This window comes from Balaenoptera physalus (genome assembly GCF_965194825.1).
Source record: "Balaenoptera physalus genome assembly, chromosome: 20".
NCBI lineage: Eukaryota > Metazoa > Chordata > Mammalia > Artiodactyla > Balaenopteridae > Balaenoptera > Balaenoptera physalus.
Genome location: NC_138901.1, coordinates 15,439,349 through 15,464,732, shown reverse-complemented (window position 1 = coordinate 15,464,732; position 25,384 = coordinate 15,439,349). Strand labels below are relative to the sequence as shown.

At 35.1% G+C, this 25,384-nt stretch overlaps 1 protein-coding gene across 18 annotated transcripts in view; it reads left to right on the top strand.

Moving 5' to 3' along the window:
- TANC2 (tetratricopeptide repeat, ankyrin repeat and coiled-coil containing 2) overlaps window positions 1–25,384 on the top strand; it is a gene marked incomplete at its 3' end in the record, with an annotated part of 361,692 nt that overhangs the window by 119,217 nt on the left and 217,091 nt on the right. For 12 of the 18 annotated variants that reach the window (XM_082443050.1, XM_082443062.1, XM_082443060.1 and 9 more), the window contains one exon: window positions 394–576. In XM_082443050.1, coding sequence (XP_082299176.1) covers window positions 394–576 — 183 coding nt within the window. Of the gene's footprint in view, window positions 1–393; window positions 577–15,019; window positions 15,852–25,384 lie in introns of those variants that run through there. The other 6 variants (XM_082443054.1, XM_082443053.1, XM_082443067.1 and 3 more) reach the window with 2 other exon arrangements.

Here is a 25,384-nt window from a genome sequence, read left to right as displayed (position 1 = left end):
CAGATTGGATTGTCAAGCAGGGGGATATCTTCTTTCATGTTTGTCTTCTCAGGGACAATTGAAGACCATTGCTGTAATCGTAACACTTGTTGCATTGTACTGTAATCATTTTTTATTATGACTACGTTTTTCATGAGACAGTGAGCCCCTTACAAGGAGGAATCCTGTCTTATTCATGTTCAGTTTCCTAGTGCTGGACTTGAAGTTAAGTACCCAGTTATGTAGAAATGAATCTGTGTGTTGGGAATTCCTTATTTTCTTTTCACAGTGAAAAATCAGTATCAGTGTACACTGTGCTGAGTCATCCAAAAAGATAAATTTTAATAGAGAAGAATTTTAGTAGAAGAATATTTTCTCACCAGCTCTTTTCTCCCATTCTCTTCTGTGTAACAGGTGGCATCTCCACAGAAAGCGACTGTGCTTTTGAGCCAGACTACGCCGTCCCACCACTTCCAGTGAGTGAAGGTATGCAGCACATTCGGATTATGGAGGGCATGTCTCGCTCTCTTCCATCCTCCCCCTTACTCACACATCAGTCTATCAGTGTTCGGCTCCAACCTGTGAAGAAGTTAACTGGTAAGGACTTTACCTAAATTTAGTATATTTAACAGGAAACCTAACAGTATGGCACTCTAGGTCATATCAGATATGTTTATGTGCATCTCTAGGTTTTTCCTCTTTGGCCTTACTAATGTCACAGACTCTTGGAAAGTGGAGCTCCTACTGATTTTAGTTTAGGGAATTAGAATAGTGCTCCATTTGACAGATTGTTGTATTTATTTCCTAAATGATCCATCTGTTGTGGACATATTTTTCTAGGCTTTCAGGAAGTTTTCAGTTTTGCCAGAATATACTGTTGTTCTGATTGCATTTATCAGCTTGTTCATGTCAGATTACCAAATGGAGATATTGTAATTTTAGAATAATAAAAGCTTCATAGTTTAGCAAAGGTACATCAGTTTGAAGTCCTGATTTGTATATTTCATACCTATTTTTAAAAGCTGATCTAGATATTTACCTCTCCATGGTACAGTACTCCAACTTGTTAGGATATTTACTATAATTCATAAGTTGTGGATTGACTTTAATATGATCTCACAGTATGTATTGTGCAGTCAGATCAAGTTGTTAGGTATGAAACTGTGTCTTGATTAAATGAACTTTTATCCCTTAAAGCTTTTTCAGGGAAGAAATTTTAATATATTAAATGATACTTATGTGCGAAAATATGTACACCTGGATCACTTTGTCAGGTTTCTTTTAACATTATTAGTTTATATCAACATCAGTAAGTTGACTGGTATTGAATGGATTATCAGTGTATGGAGGCAAGAAATGAAGTCATTCCCAAAGGCTATATTGACTTCCTCCTATGTGTCTGGCATTGAGTTAGACAGTAGTGTTGATTATCGAATGACAATTCAAAAGAAAATAAGATGATAGAGGGGGAAATGAGATTTTTCAGACTCTTCCATCTATTTTGAATGAAACTTCTACAATTTTTATAATTTTCATTAAAATAATAGTATTTCTTTATTCTGTAGTTCCACAGAGCATAACTTATGCTTCTTTACAACCTGCACAAAGCATAAGTTATGCCTCTTATATTTTTTATTGTTTTTTTTAGGCATCTTCAAATGACTGAGTCAAAGTCTACTTTGATTCTTGGGTCATTAGGTAAAAATCAGTAAAGTAGCTTAATAACATTTTACTAAAATACTTATTCCTTCTGTTATCTGAAAACAGGGTAAGTTTTATATGATTGGGCTTGAATAAAAATTTCAATGCTTAGAAATCCCTGCTTTTTCTTACAGTTTAAGGTATTATTGATTACTGAAAATACAAATAATCAAATCTGATGGCTGTGTAGTGATGTGCTTCATTTTACTACACATATTGGAAGAAATAGTAAGAAAAATTCAGTTTCCATATAGAAGTTAGCTGAATTGCCTGAGGTTTTAGAGATAGCACTTTCCTATCCCATTAGCCTATCCCAGTTTGAACTTTAAGTTAAATAGACAACCTTTAGATGACCTAAAAGATAAATACATATACTAACAAAGTCAACAACATGCCTGATGTCACAGAGATAGTACAGGGAAGCAGTAATAGGAAGTACACTTGGTTAATTACAGGTATGAACTATTCAGTTTTAATTTTACAGTGCTCGAAGTATAATCATCCTCTCAAATAATTTTATTTACCGAAGAGGTTGTCAGAGGCCTAAGAATTTGAAGTTTGAGAATGCATTTTTAAATATCTGAATGAAAGAAATCTGTCTCCTGAAAGAGGATGCCATGCCATGAAAATTTTTCTGTGGCCAATTTTCTGCCAAGTGAATTAGATGATAAGAATTTTCTGGTTTAACCTGGAATGAAATTACTTTGAAATTTAAATTAAAAATATTATTTAGTAGATTATTCATCAGTTATCTTTCCTTTCCTAATTATATTTTGTTATAAATAAGTAAAAAGAACTTTGTATGGGAAAAGATTAACTGACCATAAGGAAATGTCCTTCAGAGAATGGTTCTTAACAAAATACATTAATTTAATATGGCCATTAGGGCTACACTTCCTAATTTATGCATTTCCATTCATCTAAACTTCCAACTACCTTATCCTTCTTGTATTCATATTACAACCAAACTGAATAAGTAGGGCCAGAATAGTTATTTTCTTCTGTTTTCTTTCTGACTTTCTAATATTTAGTCCCCTGTCTCTGCTATGGTCAGGGTAGTTTGCTCATTATTCTTCTGTGCTTTTCACTTAATCATTAAACAAATATTTGTTTAGGACCTACTATATGCCAGGCACTGCTATAGATACAGTAAATAGAGTAGAGGAAAAGACAGTTGAGGCTCCTGCCTTCAAGGTATTTATACTCCAGTTGGGAGGGAGACTGATAATAAACATATAACCAATAAATAAATAATTTTAGATAGTAACGAGTACTGTGAAGGTGAGAAAGACTGGGGTAGAGGTAGGTTCTTTCTATGAAGTGATCAAGGAGAGTCAGAGAAGGAGATATTTGAACTGAGGTCTGAATAACAAAAAGAAGCCAGCCATGGGAAGATCTGGGATCAGAGCCTTCCAGGCAGAGGGAACAGCGGGAACAAAAGTCCTAAAGCAGAAAGCAACGTTGGCATGTTCAAGGATTAGAAAGAAGGCAGGTGTGTTGTCAGCAAAATAAGTCAGAGGGGAGGGAAGTATGAAATAATTGAAGAGGTAGGCAGAAGCCAGAGTCTTTAGAATCATGGTAAGGAACGTACTCTGTGGGATTTTAAGCAGAGCTGGAATGGGATGTAATATGATCTGATTTAGCTTTTAATCAGATCTTGGTGGCAAATGTGCTAAGAGTAGATAGAGTACGGGGGTCTGGAGTATCCCATTAACCTTGGGTGTGTTTTCCTGATCTTTAATAGATCTTTAACTTCTAACGAGTTAGTAGAGGTTGAAAAGACAGTTAATCTTTTTTTTTGTTTTATCTTGTAAAACATAATGGAGCAACCTTTTCCTATTATTATATAACCTTTGTACTCTCAACGTATTTGTCTTATACACACAGGTGTATGTGAAGATCCATTTCCAAATACTTTGACTTCTCTTTAGTCTCGAGGGAGTGAGAATGGGGAAAGGTTTGCTCAAGAATAAAGACATGTAATTTGAAGCTTGAAAACTAATTATATATATATTAACTATGTATATTTAGAATATATATAGCTCTATCCTGTACAAAAACAAGTTACCATAAAAGTGATCAAGAGAGAAACAGGCTCTGTGGTCATACTGCTTGAGTTTGTATCCCAGCTCTGAGAAAGTCACTTTACTACTGCCTGCTTCTGTTTCTTCATCTGCAAAATGGGGTTAACAATACCTCCTACCTCATGGATAGTCAGGTCTATAACCCACTGATGGTTATCACATTGCTTAATACTTGATTAAAACTGTGTTTGGCAAATAATAAATGCTCAGAATGTGTTCGCTGTTATTGTTAACAAAATTGTTAAATTTGGTGAGAAGTTTTTAAAAATTTCTTTTAGCATTAGACACCAATTTGGAACTTTAAAACTTTACACGTTTTAAAAATTATACTTTTTAATGAGTAATAGTAATAACGATAATAATTCTCATTTGAGTGCCTGTTGTGTTGACATACACATGTAAACTCATGTATTCTTCACATGTATCTCAATTTTACACATGAATAAGTTAAATCTTAGAGAGGTAAAATGTCTTGCTCAAAATGATACAACTAGGAAACGGTCAGAGCCAAGATTAATACCTAGGCCTTTAAACCCTAAATGTGTCTCATTTTACCAATGAAAAAATTGAGGTTTAGAGAACTTAACCAACTCACCCAAGGCATCTGGTATATCGCTTAAGACTTTTTTGTTAAAAAAAGTAACATAGCCAAATGGTTTAAGCCAATATAGGGAAACTAGAAGACCTAGAGGTTAGTCAAGCCTCAAGGTTCACTTGCTCAGTGGATGTTGCTCTGCACTGGGGGAGGTGTGGAAGAGAGTGCAGAGACACACCGTTGGCCCCAGTAACTGTGGTCATGGGATTGCCCCCGTTCTCTGGATTCTTACTCAGTGACCTTTTCCAGATGCTTTTGTTCATAAAATCATAAAGCCCCTCAGCATACTTCTTAAAATATAGATAATTGGGAGTGCCAGTAGTTCACTCATTCAACACTTAATGAATTTACACTGTCTGCCTACTATGTACACTGTAGGTTTAGTAAAAGTTAAATTTTGAGTATTCATACTGTTAGTAGGGCTGTAAATTGGTACACCCTTTTTTTATTAAAGTTTTTAAAATTTTATTTGTTTATTTGTTTATTTATGGCTGCGTTGGGTTGCTGTGCGCAGGCTTTCTCCAGTTGTGCCAAGCGGGGGCTACGCTTCGTTGCAGTGCGCAGGCTTCTCATTGCGGTGGCTTCTCTTGTTGTGGAGCACGGGCTCTAGGCACGCGGGCTTCAGTAGTTGTGGCGTGCGGGCTTCAGTAGTTGTGGCTCACGGGCTCTAGAGCGCAGGCTCAGTAGTTGTGGCCACGGGCTTAGTTGCTCCACGGCATGTGGGATCTTTCCGGACCAGGGATCGAACCCATGTCCCCTGCATTGGGAGGTGGATTCTTAACCACTGTGCTACCAGGGAAGTTCCAGTACGCCTTTTTGTAGAACAGTTTGAAATATGTATCAAAATTGTAATGTACATAATCTTTGACACAACAATTTTATTGCTAACATTGTATTTTATAAATAAATTTGAACAAATTTGAAATGTATATGTGTGTATGTGTATGTATATATAATATTGTTTATGTAGTAAAAAATGAAAATCTAAATATCAATAATAGTAATGCACTTGTGTTTTAAAATAATATGCAAACATACACACGTCACAGGTGCGTTCATTTGGTGGTGGAGTGGAGATATGATAGCTCTAACTCAAAAGCAGGAGGAAAATGACAGGAATTTTGTTGTATATCCTTCTATCATGTTTGTATTTTTATGTGTAAAACCCAGTGTATCTCATGAGGCAATATAACGAAATGGACCCTGACTGCCCTTTTCTAATTGTGTCAACTTGTGTAAAGTTGCTTAGTCTCTATACTTCAGTTTCCTTGTTTCTAAAATAAGAATAATAATAGTATTTACCTCATAGGACTATAAGAGAATTGGATGAGTTGGTTTGTGTAAAAGCTCATAAAACAGCGTCTGGCATAGAATAAGTAGTCCAATAAATGTTAGCAACGGTCATTATTATAATTTTAAAATAGATTTGGGTGACTTTCTGTCAGCTGTCAAATATGAATTCTGAGCCTTTGGAGGATGACCTTCAAGTAATTTATTTAATAGCCTTAAGTAAGTCCCTCTCCTGTTCTGAGGAGTAACCTTAAAATACTGATATCAAAAGGATTAGTATCTGGGAATACTAATTAGCATTAGCCTCTGAGAAAAGATTTTTTGGCCTGATTTTTAAAGTATTTGCTACCAGTAGATTGTAATGACCAAGTGGCAATCCAATTTAGATGGTAAATAAGTTACAATAACCAGTCTGATCATGCTGCAGCCTAGTTATTTTAGATGCTAGCTAAGGCCAAAATATTATTTTAAAATACGTTATTAATAAAATGGAATCATTGACTTGTTTCTGAGACATCCTGGAAAAATTGCTTACAGCTATTTTGGCATTAAAAAGAGTCTATACATAGTCTACATAGTCTGATATATTGTAGTGTACTTATGATATGTTCTTCAAATAAGAATAATTACTTACAATTGTTAGAAACACTGGAATTCAAGGTGTACTTTAGTAAATTTTATTAGAAAAAATACAGGGTTGCTATGAAGATTAAATAAGATTTCTTAAACATACAACCTAGCATGTAATAAACATTGATAAATGTTACTTTTCTTTTTTTTAAATTTAATTTATTTTTTATACAGCAGGTTCTTATTAGTTATGATAAATGTTAGTTTTCATTTTATATCTTGGATAAAGTGGAAATATAGTCTTGAGAAAATTATTGAAAAGCCAGTTTGGAAATATAAAGAGCCTAGAGATCATGTTAGTCTTCACAGTTTGACTTATCTTAGTGTACTCGTGCTACTGTAGGATAAGAGTAAATACAGCTAGGGATTTATAACCAGGGAGGAAGATGGCAAGGGTGGCAGTGGATGGAAAATTACTAAGTGGAGACATCAAGGGTAGGGGAATTCTTGCTGAAGGCAAACCAGGGAATTAGATATCAAGTGTGGGGGGTTCTTGCTGAACTGACTTTGCAGGATTCTTGATACAACTGGTCTAAGCTGGGTGTAAGACAGGCTACAAGGATGTACTGTACAACATGGGGAATAGAGCCAATATTTTGTAATAACTGTAAGTGGAGTGTAACTTTTAAAAATTGTGTAGATAGGTAGGTAGATAGATAGATAGATAGACAGATAGATAGATAGGGGGCTCAGAGCAGCCTGACTAAATTTTAGTTAAGGAGAGAGTCTTTGTCATTATGTATATTTTGAACACCTAAATGGCAACATACATTATCAAATAAAGAGTTCTTTATTTGATGTTTGCATGCGCTGAATTTGCAACATAATTAAATCTGCTCTTTTTAGATTTTTATAGGAACTCAAGAGTTTGTATAGAGCAAATAATTTTCTCTTCTCCTATTTTTTTTCATATTTAAATGAAAGTCACTCATACAGAGTAAAAGCATTATTTATACCATTGTGGTATTTATAGTGGGATTATTTAAGGCAACTATAGTGTTGCTGTGTATATTCCACTGAAATACAGTAGTTCTGTCTTCCTACCTCTATTCAACCATTACTGGGTAAAGGTTGAAAAAAAATGCCAAAATGTCCCTTAACGGAGGAAGAGCCAGAATCCTCTGGTGAGGATCAGCAGTGCCCAGGAACCTCTAGAGTCAAATACTCACATTTTAGGGTCTGAGTTGACTTAGCCAAGTATATGCAAGATTGTAAGAAACCATGATAGTATTTTTCAACAGAACTCTTATCAGTACCTACCTATGAGAAGTTGTTCTTTATAAACTTGTACTCAGTTTCCCATTTCTTTGTATCTCTCTAAATGGTCATTACCTCCTACAATGTATTCTTTTTTATTTGAAGACTAATATTTTCTAGAAGAAAATAGTGTCTTCCTAGGAAAACTATAGCATATAGTACAAATGAGGGTAATTCCCAACAAGATGTTTTTATAATTTTCCCGTGAAACTGTTATTTTTAGCCTTCATCTGTGTTTAAAAAAAAAAAAATTCCTGAGAGGTGTTCTTTTCTTTGATGTAGAATTTAACTGGTAAGCAAATGAGCTGATCCCCTACTTTCTTTTTCTGTCTTAGTAGTTGTTTGGTTAGGATCTCAGTTGTAGAAAACTGAGTTGCCTTGGCTAGTCTAAACAGAAAGACATTTAGTGAAGTGTTAGGATAGCTTTCAGAATCTCCAGGAAGGCCTGACTGCAGCCAGAAACTCCACCACCCTACAATCCTAAAGGAACAACACAACTACCTCTATCACAGTTGCCCTGGAGGAACCAGATGTACCCTCACCTTAGTGTTTATCATATACTAATTGATTTCTTCTTTTCCAGTGTGCATATATATATGGTGTATGTATGTTCGAGTGCTTTTATTAGAAAACAAGAAGTACCGAAAGTAAATTTACTATTAATTTAACTCAAGGAGATAGAAGAAGAAGAAGTAAACATAAAACAAGTAATCAAAAAATTAAAAGCAAAAATGAGTAAAACTAAAAAACAAAATAAAAATTCTTGATCAGTGAAGCCACAAACAAGTGCACTGAAAAGATTAAGAGAGTAGAACAATCTTTGACAGGTATGATTTTCCACCAAAGAGGAAAAGAGGAGAGAGAAAAGTTAACATATGCGATACATAGAACAAGGAATGAAATAGCTGCTGATAATAATGTTCTTTACTGTAACAGAATATAGTATACAGGCTTATAGCAGAACAACATAAAAACTAGATTAATGGAAGAAAACAAACTGTAACATTGACCCGAGTAAACTTAAAAATATGACTAGCCCAGTAACCATAGAAATCAAAGAACCCTAAGACTCAGCAGGTCCAGATGATTTTACAGGCAAGTTTTATTAAACTTTTAGGTAATAATAATACTAATAGTAATAATAGATAATGTATATTGAGCTGTTTCTCTGTTCTAGACGGTATGAAATGCTTTACGTAGTGAGCAGATTTCATTTTCATGGCAATCTTAAGTGGATAGTCAGTGGCTTCTATGTGAAAAATTTCAGTGATGGCAAGCTTTCTACTTTGTACTTAGCCTATTTTGTTGAATAGTTTTAACCATCAATTTTCTATTTACACATATGCAAATATCCTCTATTGTTCCCACCTGCTAGTTCTAGTTCTGTTTATTTATGACATAAATGAACCTCCTCTTCCACATGGCAGTCCTTTATATCCTGGAAAGCCATTTTCATATCTGCTTTCTCTAGCTTAAGAGACTTCATTAAGACCTGTCCAGCAAAGTGAGAGAGTGGCATGGACATATATACACTACCAAACGTAAAATAGATAGCTAGTGGGAAGCAGCCGCATAGCACAGGGAGATCAGCTCGGTGGTTTTTGACCACCTAGAGGGGTGGGATAAGGAGGGTGGGAGGGAGGGAGACGCAAGAGGCAAGAGATATGGGAACATATGTGTATGTATAACTGATTCACTTTGTTATAAAGCAGAAACTAACACACCATTGTAAAGCAATTATACTCCAATAAATATGTTAAAAAATAAATAAATAAATAAAATAAAAAGAATGGCTTTGAAAAAAAAAAAAAGACCTGTCCAGTATCGAGATGGTCCTAGGTCTATGTTATTTCCTTTATCTTCTAGTCTAGTAACTATATCAAAATGGACACGAGATTATTTCGGAATTACTTTCCTTTGTGACCCTTTCTTGAATCTTAGTGAACATTTTACCTTTTATGAAGGTTTTTTATAAACTATTTGAAATGCATATTTTCCCACTTTCTAGTCCTGTAGCCCTCCTAATTTCTTACGTGGGTTTACAGAGAATGCTATTAGTAGTTTCACGTTCCTGCCTTCATGTTCTTTTAGAACTCAAGTGTAAATTGTGTGGGCCTGGATTTCAAGTGTGTTTTTAAACTCATAAAACTTGGACTTCAGTGACTTAACAATGTTTATTCCACCCTTTTTAGTTTAAATGTAATTAATGGAGAAGATTAAAGCAGAAAAAGGGAGTAATTGTTCTATGTCTCTTGCTTGGAGGCAGGTTGTTGTTAACCACGGCAAACTTTGGAGGCAGTTATACTTGTTATGCAGGCTTCAAGCCCTTACTCTGCCACTTATCAGCTGTATGACCTTGGTCAAGACACTTCAGTCCTCTGAGCATGTTTTCTAAGCTGTACTATAATATTATTATTATCATTGTTCAAGGCTACTTAGTAAGGTACAGTCTGGTAACAATCACTAAGAGGAGGTCTAAACAGACCCTAAACATTAGGGTGATCAGCAGTATGTAACTGGTGGTGTGAACAGGAAAAGGGTGAGACCTGTTAATCCAAGGGAATCTTGGGACAGACAGCAGGCACAGGTCCAGGGGGGGACAAGTGGTTAATATTAAGGAAAATGTTTAACAGTGAGAACCCATCATAAAGCAATGTTTTGTTGTCAGCAGATCTTTATGGAAGAATGATACTGATATATCTATAATGTGGCAGAGTTAAGGCTCAGAACTCTAGGCCCAAAAGAACCAATAGTGCCATACTGGTCAAGAGCCCAGCCTTTCCAGTTGGACAGAGAACCAGGTTAAAATTCCACACTCATTCATTTGTAAGCTGTACGTCTGGACAGATGAATACTTTTTGAGCTTCTCTTTCCTCTATAATATGTATAGTAGGAAAAATAATGCCTTAGGGCTGAGAGGAATACAGAAATGTTTGTATAGAGTTTCTCTATGTTCCTAGTATTACTGTGTCAAACATTTAAGTATGATTTGACAGTTACTACCATGAAGCTCTGTTACATTCGACAGTACACCCTGGATGTAATTCTCAATATTTGAAAGAGCCTAAAAGAAAATATACATTTACTTGTCATAAAATTATACAGGCTAGCTTATTTTGTTTTGGATGAAATTATATCACCTTTCTGTGATCAACTTATATTTATTTGAAACTCCATTTAATTGTTTATTATATCTCTGTTTAAATTAATAACTAAAATTTTTGACAGATAAAACCTTTTAAAATTTAAGTCTATATGGGAGGAAATAATAAAAGGAATCCTAACAGGTGAAAAAGTTGGCAAGTACTTGGTTGATAATCTCTGATAACCTTTTGAGCTAGTGTGTGGTGTTTCTAAGAGTTGAATATCACTTTTAAAGATGGCAGTGAAGTTTATAGAAAAAAAATTCTTCATTGTCGATCCTTCCTTTGTGATTTCCCCAGAAAACTCACCATGATTTTCTGGCACAGTTCCTAGGAAGTCTATTTTTAAAGTTAATTGTCCCTGTTTTCCCTACTTATCTACCCACTTGCTATGGAATATGAGCAGTTCAAAAAGCGTCAGATATTGAATGTAGGTACTAAATAACGTTGGTCATCAGTAATACTCTTCAGTCACAAAGCATCATAAAGGCAAATAAGTAAATATCCATGATTCAAAGGAAATCCTCTTAGTGACTCTCCAAACAGGAAGTAAATTATAGTATGGGATTATATAAAGCTTAGCATAGAATATATATTCACATTATAACAGTGCTTATTATAATGCTAACCCATGTTTTTTTTCTCATTATAGAATATTATGTGCCCTAAATGATGTATTCAGCTTGTAAGAGTAATAAATTCATGGCATGACAGAATACTCCCTCTTTGATGAACATTTTAAACACCAGAGGGCAGAGTGTTCCAAAGGACATTTTCTATTATCCCATTATCATTCATTCTTTCATGTCACTGGCTGCATTTAAAAAAAGTAAGAAATATGGCCATTTGAGAATCACCTATGTATCTGAGTGATCTGTTTTGTTTAGACAACATAATGAGCAGTGTTCTGATACATGCTAGAGTTGGTTAGTCCACATTTTCCCTCCTTTTCTAGTTAAAGTCTATATTTCTGGCTTCTGAAAGTGACTATTTTTATAAGTCATATGTACATCTATATCATTTAGTGAGTTTCATAAATTGAAGATTTATTTAGTGAATTAAGTAAAGTGAGAGAAAGGTAATCAATATGTATGTCTTGTAACTCATATGCCCTTTTATGTTCTACTTATCCATAAAAACATTCTGAAAGAGCCACCTGCCAGCTAATGATCTTTTTCAACTATTGGGATTGTAATGTAGAGATAGCATCACACACATTTGAGGAAATTTTATTCAGGGCTTAGGTAATAAAGTCAACATAGCAAGTAAAAACTGTATATAATAAAAATTATCCTCTGAAATCCCTTAAGAGGATAATTCACAGTATTCATTAAACAGAAATACTGCTTTTCAATATGTCCAACCCTGCCAGTTTTTAAAACTCTTTTACTGACCACCAGATGAATAGTTGGCTCATGTGTAGAGACCACATTATATGATTTTTAAGAATATATTTCTTTCTCTTCTCGGTTAGTCATCACTCTTCTCTTGGAAGTTGAAGTCCTGATCTGGAACAGTAGCCATTCCTGGGAAAGGAAGAAACCAAAATTAGAAATTTGGCCAAAGCTTGAATTGCTATAATAAGTAGGATGAATACTTTCTTACTTCTGTGCCAATAGAGATTTCATATATTCACCTCTTCATAAGTATTACCCTACCTTTAAGCACTATAGAGTTTAACACTGATGATTACTCCTTAGAGAAAGCTTATAAAGGGAGAAGATTGGGAAAAGAATAAAAAGAATATAAAACTCTGTGTAAGGTTTAGAATGACTTACCTAAATTAATCATAAGGGAGTTAAAAATTAGTAGTCAGGGGAATAGCTTAGTGTCTTAAATCTCTTTCTACCCTTACCTTGTTAAATCCAATTTTTAAAAAAACAAAAACCAAACCAAACCTATGTGCTTTGTCTTTTAAAGTATCTTAACCACGTCCTCATCTCAGTCAGCTCCTACAGAGCATAAGCAACATTAAAATGAAAGCCAGTGGAAAAATGATTTGTTGTCCAAGTTTGCATTTTTTCCAGAATTATTCTGGAATCCATCTAATGCATGGATCAGCTCAACTTGATTAGGGGGAGAAGGGAATTTACCCTCTTTTTCCTGAAGTATTGAGTTTTTGGTATTCTAGAAGACACAAAGAGAATTTCCCTGAAAAATAACCACTGGGGCAAGAAAATATTTGATTAAAAAAAAAAAAACTAGATAGATTAAACTATCAGGGAAACAGAACAGAGGTGTGCTGTCCATAGAATTTTCAAATCTAATGTAAATGCTCATTTTTAGGTTTGCCTTACAGTTTTCTAGTTAGGTGAGAGAAAAAGTAATTGAAGATCATTTGAAACAAGTTTCTTTGCATGATCTTTAGTATTACCGTTCTATAGAAATTGCTTATACTTCTGTATCTCCAAGTTATCATTTTCTAAAGATGTTTATAAGTCATGTTGGGGCAGTAAAATTACTTTTACATGATTATCTTAAATACTCCTTTAACACTAGTCCACAGAATCTCTGTTTACTATAATTCTAAAATGGTGCAATATGTTGACACCAAATATTCAGTCAAACATAAAACTAGCCTGAAAAAATATTTACTCTTTTAGGCTATTTTCCATGTCTATTGAGTTCTATTGAAATCCCTTTTTCCTGTTCATCTTTGCTATTTTGCTTAATTAGGTATTTTTAAATAAGATGACATAGATTTTTAGAATTTCAAGCCTTTGCATTACATTATTTTATTTTATTTCCACAGTAGCTTTAGGAAGAAAGTAGAAAATATGTTATTACCCATACTTTACTTATGAAGAATTTGAGGGTTGGAGTTAAGTGACTTACCCAGGGTATGTCTAGTAAGCAACTGAGCCATTATCACACCTACAATCAAAAGTCTAGCCAAGTGCATGTCCTTCTTACTACATTGCAGTCCTTTTTATTCACATTTTACCGAGGTTATCATCATCTAGGGAGAGTAATGCAACATAAATCTATGACTAACAAATATATAATTATACCAGAATTATTATTACAGTGGTAATGCTGCCCACATAAGAGAACAATATAATTAAAAAATTACCTAATTGTTTTGCTTTCCTTTGTTTGTGAACATTTCATTAAATATGTGGTGATGGGAAAGAAACCCACACTGATTAATATAGAACAATTCCATATAGAATTGCCCTATCTAAATAGATGAATAGTACCAGTGAACCATGCTTCAGAAGCCTAGTGAAAGATTTTTTTCTCAAGTCAGTTCAGAACCATGTCTACAATACTGCAGAGGGAGTGCCGTTACCACTGCTAAATCCATGCATTGACACTTTCCCTAGCTCCCCCTTCTCCCATGGTTCTTTTTTGAAGCTATTCTGCTGTCCAGTGAAAGAGAAGGGACTCTTCTGGATTCCAGGGAGGTGAGGAGAAGCTATGACAGGAGAAAAGTTCTCCAGGCCCTGAAGGGAAAGTTCATCAGAAGCATGGAGTGGGCTAGTAACCCTTTCTCACCAGCGACTGACACAAAGAATTTCCTCGATCACACGTGAAGGCTGTGAGCATTTTCAGGGCAGTTAGTGTCTTTTGTACCTTTCTGCATCTGTAAGGAATATAGGAGGTAGTATACCTCTCTTTGAAATTGAAACCATTGCTATTATATTAGTCAATTGATGGTTCTGCAGTTTTGGTCTATCTGATGATCCATCTGAATGAAAGGTATTTAATCAAGTTTTTAACATCTCTATTTAAAAATAAATTTTCTGCTGTCTCACATTTTAGACAGTTCCTTATTTCTCACTGTCTAATTTTACCATTTAACCCAATAAACTGTGACGATATTACAGGCACATATTAGCTTGCTAAAGTATTATTAATCTTTTCAGAAACCTCAATATGCAGTTTTTTTTTTTTTTTTTTTTTTTTTTTTTTTTTTTTTTTTTTTTTTTTTTTTTTAAATATTTATTTATTTTATTTATTTATCTTTGGCTGTGTTGGGTCTTCAATGCTGCGCACAAGCTTTCTCTAGTTGTGGCAAGTGGGGGATGCTCTTCGTTGCAGTGTGCCGGCTTCTCAATGCGGTGGCTTCTCTTGTTGCTGAGCACAGGCTCTAGACGCGCAGGCTTCAGTATTTGTGGTGCACGGGCTCAGTAGTTGTGGCTCGCAGGCTCTAGAGCACGGGCTCAGTAGTTTTGGTGCACGGGCTTAGTTGCTCTGCGGCATGTGGGATCTTCCCGGAGCAGGGCTTGAATCCGTGTCCCCTGCATTGGCAGGCTGGTAGGCGGGTTCTTAACCACTGCGCCACCAGGGAAGTCCCCAATATGCAGTTTTTTGTTAGTGTCTTATTTACTTTTTTTTTTTTTTTTTGCAATATACACATAGTTCTGATTTAGGAATTCAGAAGAGTAAAATCTGAGGAGAAATCAGTAAGAAAGGAGTTTATAGCTTTAAGGCATAAGGAGCTTACAGCTTTTTAATATAAATTGTTCCCAGAATCCATGTCACAGCTCCTTATATGGTGCTGCTTTTTTCCCTTCGGTTGCTATGACAACAGCAGCACTGCACCATTCATCAGCTCTGGACCTGGGCTGCATTGCTAGCCTTCCGTGTTACTCCTGAATGTTAAGAACATCCGTGAATCATTCACTATGTTAACGCTGCGCCATTAGAAACCCAAGAACCAGTTCTTCCAGCATTTTGCTCTAACAGAAGGGTAAACTAAACTGCGCCACAGAGGAAAATTGTATAAATATTTCTTTTTTCCTAAGGGAATCTTACAATCTATATTTGCTGCAGTATTCTGAAAGGATAAGCTCATGTCAAGCAGGCTAATGAAAAGAACTCGTCTGTGTAATCTTTCTTGAAATCATTAGCTGTTCAAAACAAATAACCACATTGCATCTCTGGATACGGAAAGGAGCAGGTGATGTTGTTAGGGATTCTGAGGTCCTTTGGGAGCATCACTTGTGCTTTGGGACCATTACCAGCATCTGCTATAAGGAGTATCACCTGTAACACACAGTAAGTTCTGAGCAGTGTGAATTGCTGGCTGGGGAAGATTAAAGTGTGGATCGTTACTGACGTGTCAGCTCTGGTAACAGCACGACCGGTGAATAAAAAGAAGCCTTTCCGGTTTTCAGGAGACAAGACTATATAGTATTGACTAATGAGGAAGAAAAACTAAAGCCTGTGAGTATGAGTAGAGTATTTGTATATTACATGGATTTCTGAGCTATGAGGCCTACTTTGAGCTTTGTAGAAAAGCAAACGCCACCTAAGAGAATTTTACACTTAGTTTTCAGGGAAGCCATTAAGAAATGTCATTAGGTACATTTATTTAATTTTTAATTGTGTTTGTTTACTTGTGTGTGTGTATATATGAATCTTTTAAAGTGTTATACTTTTAAAAATAATAGTTCATTGTAAAGAATGCTGTTTAACTCAGTGTTTTAATGAAATGGGAAGGTCAGATTGCTTTTTTTGTTAGATTGTGATTCCAGAATAGATTTCTACTTCCTATTGCAATATCCTTATAAGTAAAATACATTAAAAAAAATAACAGTATGGAAAACCAGAATTTTGTAAGCATATTTCCTTAATACATCAAATCTTTCTTTTTTCATTAACTGGAGTGCTTGCAGATGGATGTTCTTGCATAGTTTAAGGACTTTTTTTTAACTTAACATTATTTGCTAGTTATGTTGATTTATATTGTCTGTTTTCCCAGGTGAGAAAGGTGAATTAGAGATTTACCATTCTTACTTGTATTTTTAGACCATTTGGTAATTATCAATTTAAAAGAAATTGAATTTATAGATTACATTTTCTCAAAAGACTCTGTCCATTTTCTGGCTTTTAATTATTCTTTCTTTTTAGTTCTTCAGCTAACCATGGTAACTTAGAAATGTACTAAAAGTAGGAACTTGATTTTTCAAAATTAGAATATTTAGACTGATCTTCAGCCACCTCACAAAAGAAAAAGGCATTTCATCTGGGCTTATTCTTGTAGTTATTTACCTTCTTAAATTGTTCTTCTTAAATACATGTTCAGAGTAGATAGACTTCAGGGACATAATTTAGATTAAATTACTATAAATTTACTTGTAAATTACTAGTGTTTGCCATTACTATATTTTGATTTGTATTCCTTCTTCCGTTTTTGAGATTTTCCCCTATAGAGCTATACATATGACTTTGCGCAATGTTTAAGAAACCTTTAAATAGGGAGAATTAATATATTAAAGGATAATGAAAGTACTAATCACTTATACTTACTGTCATTTCTGTCATTAGTAGTAATATTTTACTTTTACTTGAAAGCCTATAATTAATAGATTAAATAAATCGATTCACGTTTTAACCATTGCCATGCAAGAAAATATGAATTTTAAAATTTATGTATATTTAATAACTGTGTACATTGTAAGTTAACACTCCTTTTTGACTAATCTATCCTCATAAGTATACAAAGGATTTTGTATTCCATTATCTCTGAAACTATAATTCTTATTAATAGTAACAAAGACTGATTTGGATTTTTATTTTGTCTGCATTGGGTCTTCGCTGCTGTGCACGGGCTTTCTCCAGTTGCGGCGAGCAGGGGCTACTCTTCGTTGTGGTGCGCGGACTTCTCATTGCGGTGGCTTCTCTTGTTGTGGAGCACGGGCTCTAGGTGCACGGGCTTCAGTAGTTGCAGCACATGGGTTCAGTAGTTGTGGCTCTCGGGCTCTAGAGCGCAGGCTTAGTGGTTGTGGCACACGGGCTTAGTTGCTCCGCGGCATGTGGGATCTTCCCGGACCAGGGCTCGAACCCATATCCCCTACATTGGCAGGTGGATTCTTAACCACTGCACCACCAGGAAGTCCCTGATTTGGATATTTTTAATAAGGATAGTATTTTTAATATCAGATTTATTCATTTTAAAGTAATCTTTCTTGGCACATCCTGTGATTTTTTTTTTTTTTTTTTGATGTTTGGGTCCTTGCCTAACGTATGTATTCCTAAAAGGTTGTATATAAGTATATTTGTTTGCAAATTGTCTAATTTAAAATCCACTAGTGAAGCTTCCTGTTTTGAGAGATTCTGCCGTTAAGTTGATTTGGTGAATCTGTATATCATATCCTAGGTTTTCTTAAAGAGCCATCCAGTTTATTTCAGTATCTAGGGATTCAAGTTGCAGATTTAACTGGCAGCATTCTGTGAAGAAATTAAACCTCATGCTTCAGACTAAAGTTTAACCTCTCAATTTCAAAATAGTTTGACATCTTCAGGTTTACTTTCTGAAATCCTTTAGTGTCTTTACAATATTTTTCATATAACAGATAACTGGGTAAAATCTTAGTTCAGAGTAGGCATTGCTTTCATTTGGGGGGAAATGTGCTAGTGAAGAAATAATATATAAAATTTATAAATATAAAAGGCTTAGGTTTCTTCCCTAGTTTCCATTAACTAAAACTTAAATTTGTCATCCTAATACCACTTTCTGAATATCTGGAAAATTGTTAGTACCACTAATAAGCTTTTACTAGGAAATAGGTGCCTAATTTCTCTCAGGATCTACATTAAGATTGAAAGTCTCATATTGGTGATAAATTATTTTAAAAGAGTGATTCCTAGTTACTGTTTTCTCATGGACATCAGTCATAATATATCTATGATAAATGTGTCTTCTTTACACTCCAACATTATATAGTAAGACATTCTAACCACTTTTGTAAGCTCTGCAGCTTGGGACATGTTTACCTCTCTGAAGTTTCTCTTTTATAAAATTAATGAAATAATGCCTTTTGTAGTGTCTTTGTAGGCATTAAGAAAGATAATATATATGTGAAATATCTAGTATAGTACTTAGCACAAAGGAAACATTTTCTAAGTAATAATTCTCTACCCTTCCTCTCCATTGTCCAAAAGTTCTTGGACTTTTCCCTGGGAGTACCTTTAGGGCCTAGGAATTTGAATGCATACCAAAAGGGTATGCGATGTAGCCTAAAGAGGCATCCAAAAGCAAATCTGGAAATCTCTTGGAAGTCTCATATTTCCCCTTTTAAAATAGTCTACGTTCTATATTTTTTTTAAATCATAAAAATGTTTCCCCAAAAAATCTTTGAGTAAAAGTCAACTTTTCAGGAAAATATGCCACATTTTCTCCTATAAATTTGCACCAACATACTACTGCCTATCCTTATGAATTCCCAAGTTTAAGACATACTACTCAGATCTCTGGGTCTGGGTATCATTTTTTTTTTTTAAGATTTAATTTTTATTTATTTTTGGCTGCGTTGTGTCTTCATTGCTGCGCACGGGCTTTCTCTAGTTGTGGCGAGCGGGGGCTACTCTTCACTGTGGTGCACGGGCTTCTCATTGCAGTGGCTTCTCTTGTTGAGGAGCCACGGGCTCTAGGAGCACGGGCTTCAGTAGTTGTGGCACACGGGCTCAGTAGTTGTGGCGCGCAAGCTCTAGAGCACAGGCTCAGTAGTTTGGCACACGGGCTTAGTTGCTTCACGGCATGTGGGATCTTCCTGGACCAGGGCTCGAAGCCACGTGCCCTTCACTGGCAGGTGGACTCCCAACCACTGCGCCACCAGGGAAGTCCCTGGGTATCATTTTTTAAGAAATAAAGATCCTTTATTAAAAGACACGTGTTTCTCTGGAGAAATAGATTGAGAATCAAGAGGCAGGGATGAAAAATGAATCTGGTAAAAGCTGAAAGGCTTATTACTCAGTTCAAAAGAGCGAGCAGTGGTATGGAGCTGGGTCAAGCTGTAGTGGGATGAGAAAGGAATACCTTCATGTCAGAAATGAAGAACGGTGATGGAGGAACTAACAGTTTTAGCATTTTTAAAACTGCGAGAAGTCCTGAAATAAAGCAACCTATTTTAACTGCTTAACCTAGCATCTCTAAAACTTAAATCAGGCCCCCTTACACAACTCCTGCAAACTCATGTGCAACAAATAAGTGTTCTAAGGAGTATGTCTAAGGAAATAAGTGACCAAAGGAAGTTATGTCATTCAGAAGGAACGAAGAATGGATAACCGTACAGAACAAAGTATGAAAGCAATCACCTGGGCATTCCAGACAATTATGGGAAAGTTACTTTACTCAAATTCCCCAGATAAGTTGTGCTTTAATATTTTAAAGAGTAGTATGTTTCGTTTTGTTTTTTTAATGAGAGAAAAGGTTGTATTTATCATGTGGATTAGAAAGTGAAATGATAAATAAAGTGACGAATTAAAACTTGAAACAAGAGTGTACAGGACACATTCAAATGGTAAATCAGTTTGTGTGGACAGAGGTTTCGTAAAGGATGATGTGGAAGAGAAAACTGCGACTGGATCGAGGAGGCCTTTGGTTTGGGGCAATGGTCAACTAAGATGGTAGCAGTGGAAAAGGTACAAAGAGATGAAGATTTTGAGAATAAGCAAACTGGTGACTGACCAGTTACAGAATCCAGGAATATGGAAGATCTGTCCAAGATGAGTCCAAGACTTTAAGAATGGGAATTGGTGGCTTTATTAATAGGAACAGAGAGATTAGGACAGCTGGTTCTGAGAGAATGAGACACATGGAGTTCAAGGTGATAGCAGAATATTAGAGTGGCAATGCAGTTTCAACACTTAACAAGAGTAAGGTTTTAGGATATAAATTTGGAAGTTATATCCATAGAGAGTACTTACAACACTAAGAATAGGTAAAAAAATCTCTTAATGAGAATAGAACAAATAAACAGAAAAAGGTGGGAAATGAATATTTTATGAGCATTTACCAGGCATTATCACTTTAAGTCATTTGAGCTTTTCAGTAGCAGTTTGAATTATCATGGCCATGATCTTTTAGATGAAGAAAACAAGACCTAATCAGGTTAACCATTAAGCAATTTAGGCGTGAGAGATCAGGATTCCAACTTAGGTCTTTCTCTAACTATAGTTCCTACTCTCGGGAGTCAAGACGTAAACCTTAAGAAATATCCCACTTAAGGGACCAAAAGAGAAAAACCCATGTTAAAAAGACAGATATGGATAAACAGTAGTCTGAAAGGTGTTGGGAGAACCACGGTGGTATAACTATTACAGAAGCTGAGGTTTGAGAGGGTTTTAGGGAACATTTAGTCACTATTTTCAAATTCACTTAGAGGTCAAGAATACAGGGTCACATGGGACCATGAATCTATTGTTTCTATGCGATCTGCTTTTTGCTTTCCTGAGCTGTAGTCCAAACTCTTAGCTGCAGTGGTCTGCATTAGGTAAACAATTGTATTCTATTTCATTAAAGAGGAGAAAGGGGGAAAAGCTACATAACAGAACAGGTGGAAGTGGAGCTGAGGGAAGGAAGCATCTAATGAGAAACTCACAGCCGAATACACTTTTAGAGTTCTGGTTGTTTTTTGGTGTCTATAATATATAGTCACATATAGGACTCTTCAAAGCTTTTGAAGCTAAAATAAGTTTCTCTCCATTTAACATCATTACCCCAATAAATATCCCATTTTTTATTTTAACATAGCTGAAGCTATCCCTAAAGCAAGATGACTGTTTTCCATTAACTCCTGTGACATGATGTAGTAGTTCAGGTTCTGCCACTTACTAGCTTTGCGATCTTGGATGTGTTATGTAACCTGTCTGTGTTTCAGTTTTCTCATCTGTGAAATAGATATATAACAACTCCCATAGGGTTTGTAAGGATTAAGTGAGTTTTTACAGGTAAAATGCTTACACCAGCCTCTAGTAGATAGTAGGTACTCAATAATAGTAATTGATGATAATGTCACTTATTGGCAATTTCAAGACCCTATTTCTCTCTTTCTGTACCTTTTTTACTTTTCCAGTTTTTCCTTTGGTGATAAGGGAAACTGTTTTCACTTTTACTTGTTAGGTTAAGTTTTTAAAGTGAGCAGAGAGTAGTTAAAGAGCAGAAGGTTTAAAGCATAATTGAATTAAGAAAACATCTTGCTGTTACGAGCAGTGGGTACTGGTGTTGACTTCTCTCTGTAATGTTGATCCAGTAGCCATTCATGTGCGGAGTATTTATTATGAATTTATATTACTTCCAGTGAAAACTGGTTTTATAGTCAAAGAGAAATGACTGAGAAGTGTATAATTTCCCCTTCTTTGTTTAATTTAAAAGAACCCCCTTCCGAAAAAGTATGAATAAATATGTTGTATTATTATGATATGATGGCAAACTTAGAATTATGGTAAAGTTATACATTCAGTGTACAGTGGGTTTTTCCATTTTAGCATTTATTACACTGTAAGTTTTAAATTATTTAGCAATGTAGTTTAGTATAAAGGCTGTCTACCATAGTTGTGGACTCTGGAGCCAGACTAATTGGATATGAATCCTGACTGACACTTACTAGTTCTGTGTCCTTGGGCAGGTAATTTAACCTCTTCTGTGCCTCAGTTTCCTCATCTATAAAAAGCAGCTAATAATAGTATCTACTTCATAGGTTTATTGTGAGGATTAAATGAGTAAAATACTTTGAGCAGTTTCGGATCATAATTGCTCAGTCTTTGTTAATTTGTTATTAGTTAGTATGTGTGTAATTTATCTCTTATCTCCTTACAAGGCAGAAACAGTATTTATCCTCTTTATTATTATATCCTCAGTCTTGAGTGCAATGCCTGGTACATAGTAGATATTCATAGTAGATGTTCAGTACACATTTGTTGATCAGTAAAACATTGAGGTTACATAGGGCTTCAATAATGTTCTTAGCTTGAATACTTTCAGCCAAGCAGACCAAAGCAGATAACCCTCGTATAGTGTTAAGAGCCTTTGCTCACTGAGGTTTTTTTTTTAAGTGAAATCTTGAGAATGCTCTACTCACCCTTTTGTTTATTGATCACAGCTGTGATGGTAAACCTTTTTAAACTGAGGCTAGAAGTAGGTATGACAAATGAGTGAGGTTCCTCCTCTCCTCCCTCATTCTTAGGATTCTCTGTTGACCTTGTAATGCCTAGAAAAGGAAGAAATAGCTTTCTTCATGCCAATTTTGACATGGTTTAAGAACTTCTTACTGAAAAGTTGCCCCAACATATGAAGTCAGTTTACCAAGGCCCAAGGTTGGGAACATACTGCAGGTATGACAGAGTTTCTTATTTTTAAGTACCTAAAAAGGTCAGATTTAACTTGGCAAAACTGAAATTAAAATTTGCTGTGAGTTTCTTATTCTCACCACTAGGTCTTCTCTATTGTGTTTCGGAATTCTCTTCATTGTACCAGATGCCTAGTATTTGCTACTCTGCCCCATTCTGAGGATAAATCATTGCTTTAATGAACAGTTTTTTTAGACATGTCAATATCTAATCTATTTAGCTTAGATTATTTTAAACAATATTTCATTTGTCTATGCAATGTGACATTGAACCGTGGACTACCTCTTCTAATTCAGACTTAATTTTAATTTAATTTAAATTCTAGTTAATATTTCCTAGATTATTTATGCCTTGGATTTTGAAAAGGAATATTTTTGGTCAACATTTATCTGTCTGAAATGGCTTTGTTTTATGTCTGTAGTATTGCTTTTGACCCTTTACTTCTCAAATAGTTTATTGTTAAGAATATAGCTAGTAGAATGTCACAAAAATAGTATAGTTTTAGAGAATGAAATATGACAAAGTGTAAACAGCTCCCTCTGTGGGAATCTATTCATGCTTTAATTTCCCACTCCATCACTGTTTAGGTCATCACTGTCCTTTTAATTATGGACACTGGCTCTCATTAATCACCATAGGGGATTGGCAGAATTTTATACTCTGTGTTTTATTTCCAAATCTCAATCTTGATAATTGGTGCCTTGCAGGCATGGTGACATCTGAAGATGTTCAGTTAGGCATCTGAGTCCAGTCTTATGTTTTCATCTGCATTCTGCATATAATCATGCCCCAGGCAGGGTAGATTAGCTCTACCAGTTACAGGAGATGCTTTCTTAACTGACCTTCACCTAGCCACTTGCAGGATTAATGCTCTCCATCCTCTTTTTGACACCTACTGACGGTTGCCAGGACAAGGTGGATGTTATAGGCCAGTAGGCTACCTTCTGATATACCCACATACTTCTGTTATCCCTGTAGTGGCATGTGCTTACTGAGAGGCAGTTAAATTAATACCCAGTTTATGTACTATTATGATAATATAGTTAAATATATATACATTAACTAATGAAATACCAATGCAAGTAGGAGAGCATTTATAAAGTTATTGTTCTTAGAAAAACTATGTTAAAAGCTTGGAAAAAATCAATTAAAACGTCAGTAAAGGTAATTTGCTAAAAAAAAAAAATGCTATAATGAATTAGGGTGAAAACACTACATGGGGGATAAGATTGTTAGTATTTAAGGGTAAAAACTTATAATGAGTAGTAAATAAGCCATAGAGATCTAATGCACAGTATAATGAATATAGACAATAATTCCGTACTATAATTACATAATGTGATAAATAACACTACATCAGCAGTCATATTACAATATATCAGTATATCAAAATAACATGCTGTGCACCTTAAACTTACACAGTGTTACATGTCAAATTTATTCGGTTAAAAAAAGCACTTTAAACATCCACCTATACTTAGGTTGTCTATGTTTTTGTTTTATTTTAAATGAAATGAATAGAATACATTTTAGTACAGTTTATGCCAGAAAGAAAAATTGGAACTGTTATGCAAACAAGAAGGTCTTGGCTTTACATTAAAAGTTTGATGAATAAATATACTTACATATTAAGTTAAAGAGCTTCATACATACATCATTTTTGTCTCTTTCCACTTCTTCCAAGATTTTTGATAAATTGATCAACTGCTATTCCCTATCAGGGTAGGAAGAGAGAACTTCTAGTATATATATCGCCATCATATTTTTTGAAAGCCCTGACCAAGTTTGGGGGAATCATGAGACAAGCTGTAGAATAGCATGGAACAGACCTATGAATTCTGGTCTTACCTCATGTGAGTTAGGTCCAGGTTTAACTGTAAGTGGAGATTTGTGTTTAGTCGCATGTCACCCCCTATCCGTTGAGCATATATGCCCTCTAGCAAACCAGGGCTGTGTATAAAGAATCTTCTGTTCCTTTGGGTAGAAGTGCATACTTTAAGGCAGTTTATAGAAGTAGTTAAGTTTCTGGATTTTGTAGTCTGACATACAGAGTTCAGGTTCCAGCATTACCACTCAGCAGCTGTGTGACTTTTACAAGTTATTCCTACTCTGTCGGTTTCAATTTCCTCACTGACGAAATATGCATAATGAGCAAACTGCCTTGCAAGAATGTTGAGGGTAAGCAAACAATGTATGTCGAGTGTCTAGCAGTGCGTAGCCCATAGTGAGCACTTATACCATTAGTATACTTTAAGTGGTCTTTATTACTAACAGTTAAATCATTTTGAAAGCTTGTACAGAAATATGTGATAGAACTACTAAGTCTAAAGTACACCTATGCACGGAAACACATAGCAACAACTAAGAGCAAGAGACTTGGTGTCGTATCTACAGTATTCTACCTGTTGTTATAAGTCCAATTAAATTGGAAAAATAAATTATACTCACCACCTCCTATTTCCCTGTAGTAATCTTCTGTTATATGTCTACACAATTATAAAATAGGAAATAAAATTGGGAAAGCTATTTTATTTTTCCTTCAGTATTTAAATTAATTGTTTTTCTCATCTTAACCAAATTTTTTTCTCATTTAGGTAGCACAATAAAAGATTTACTGTCTTTTGTTA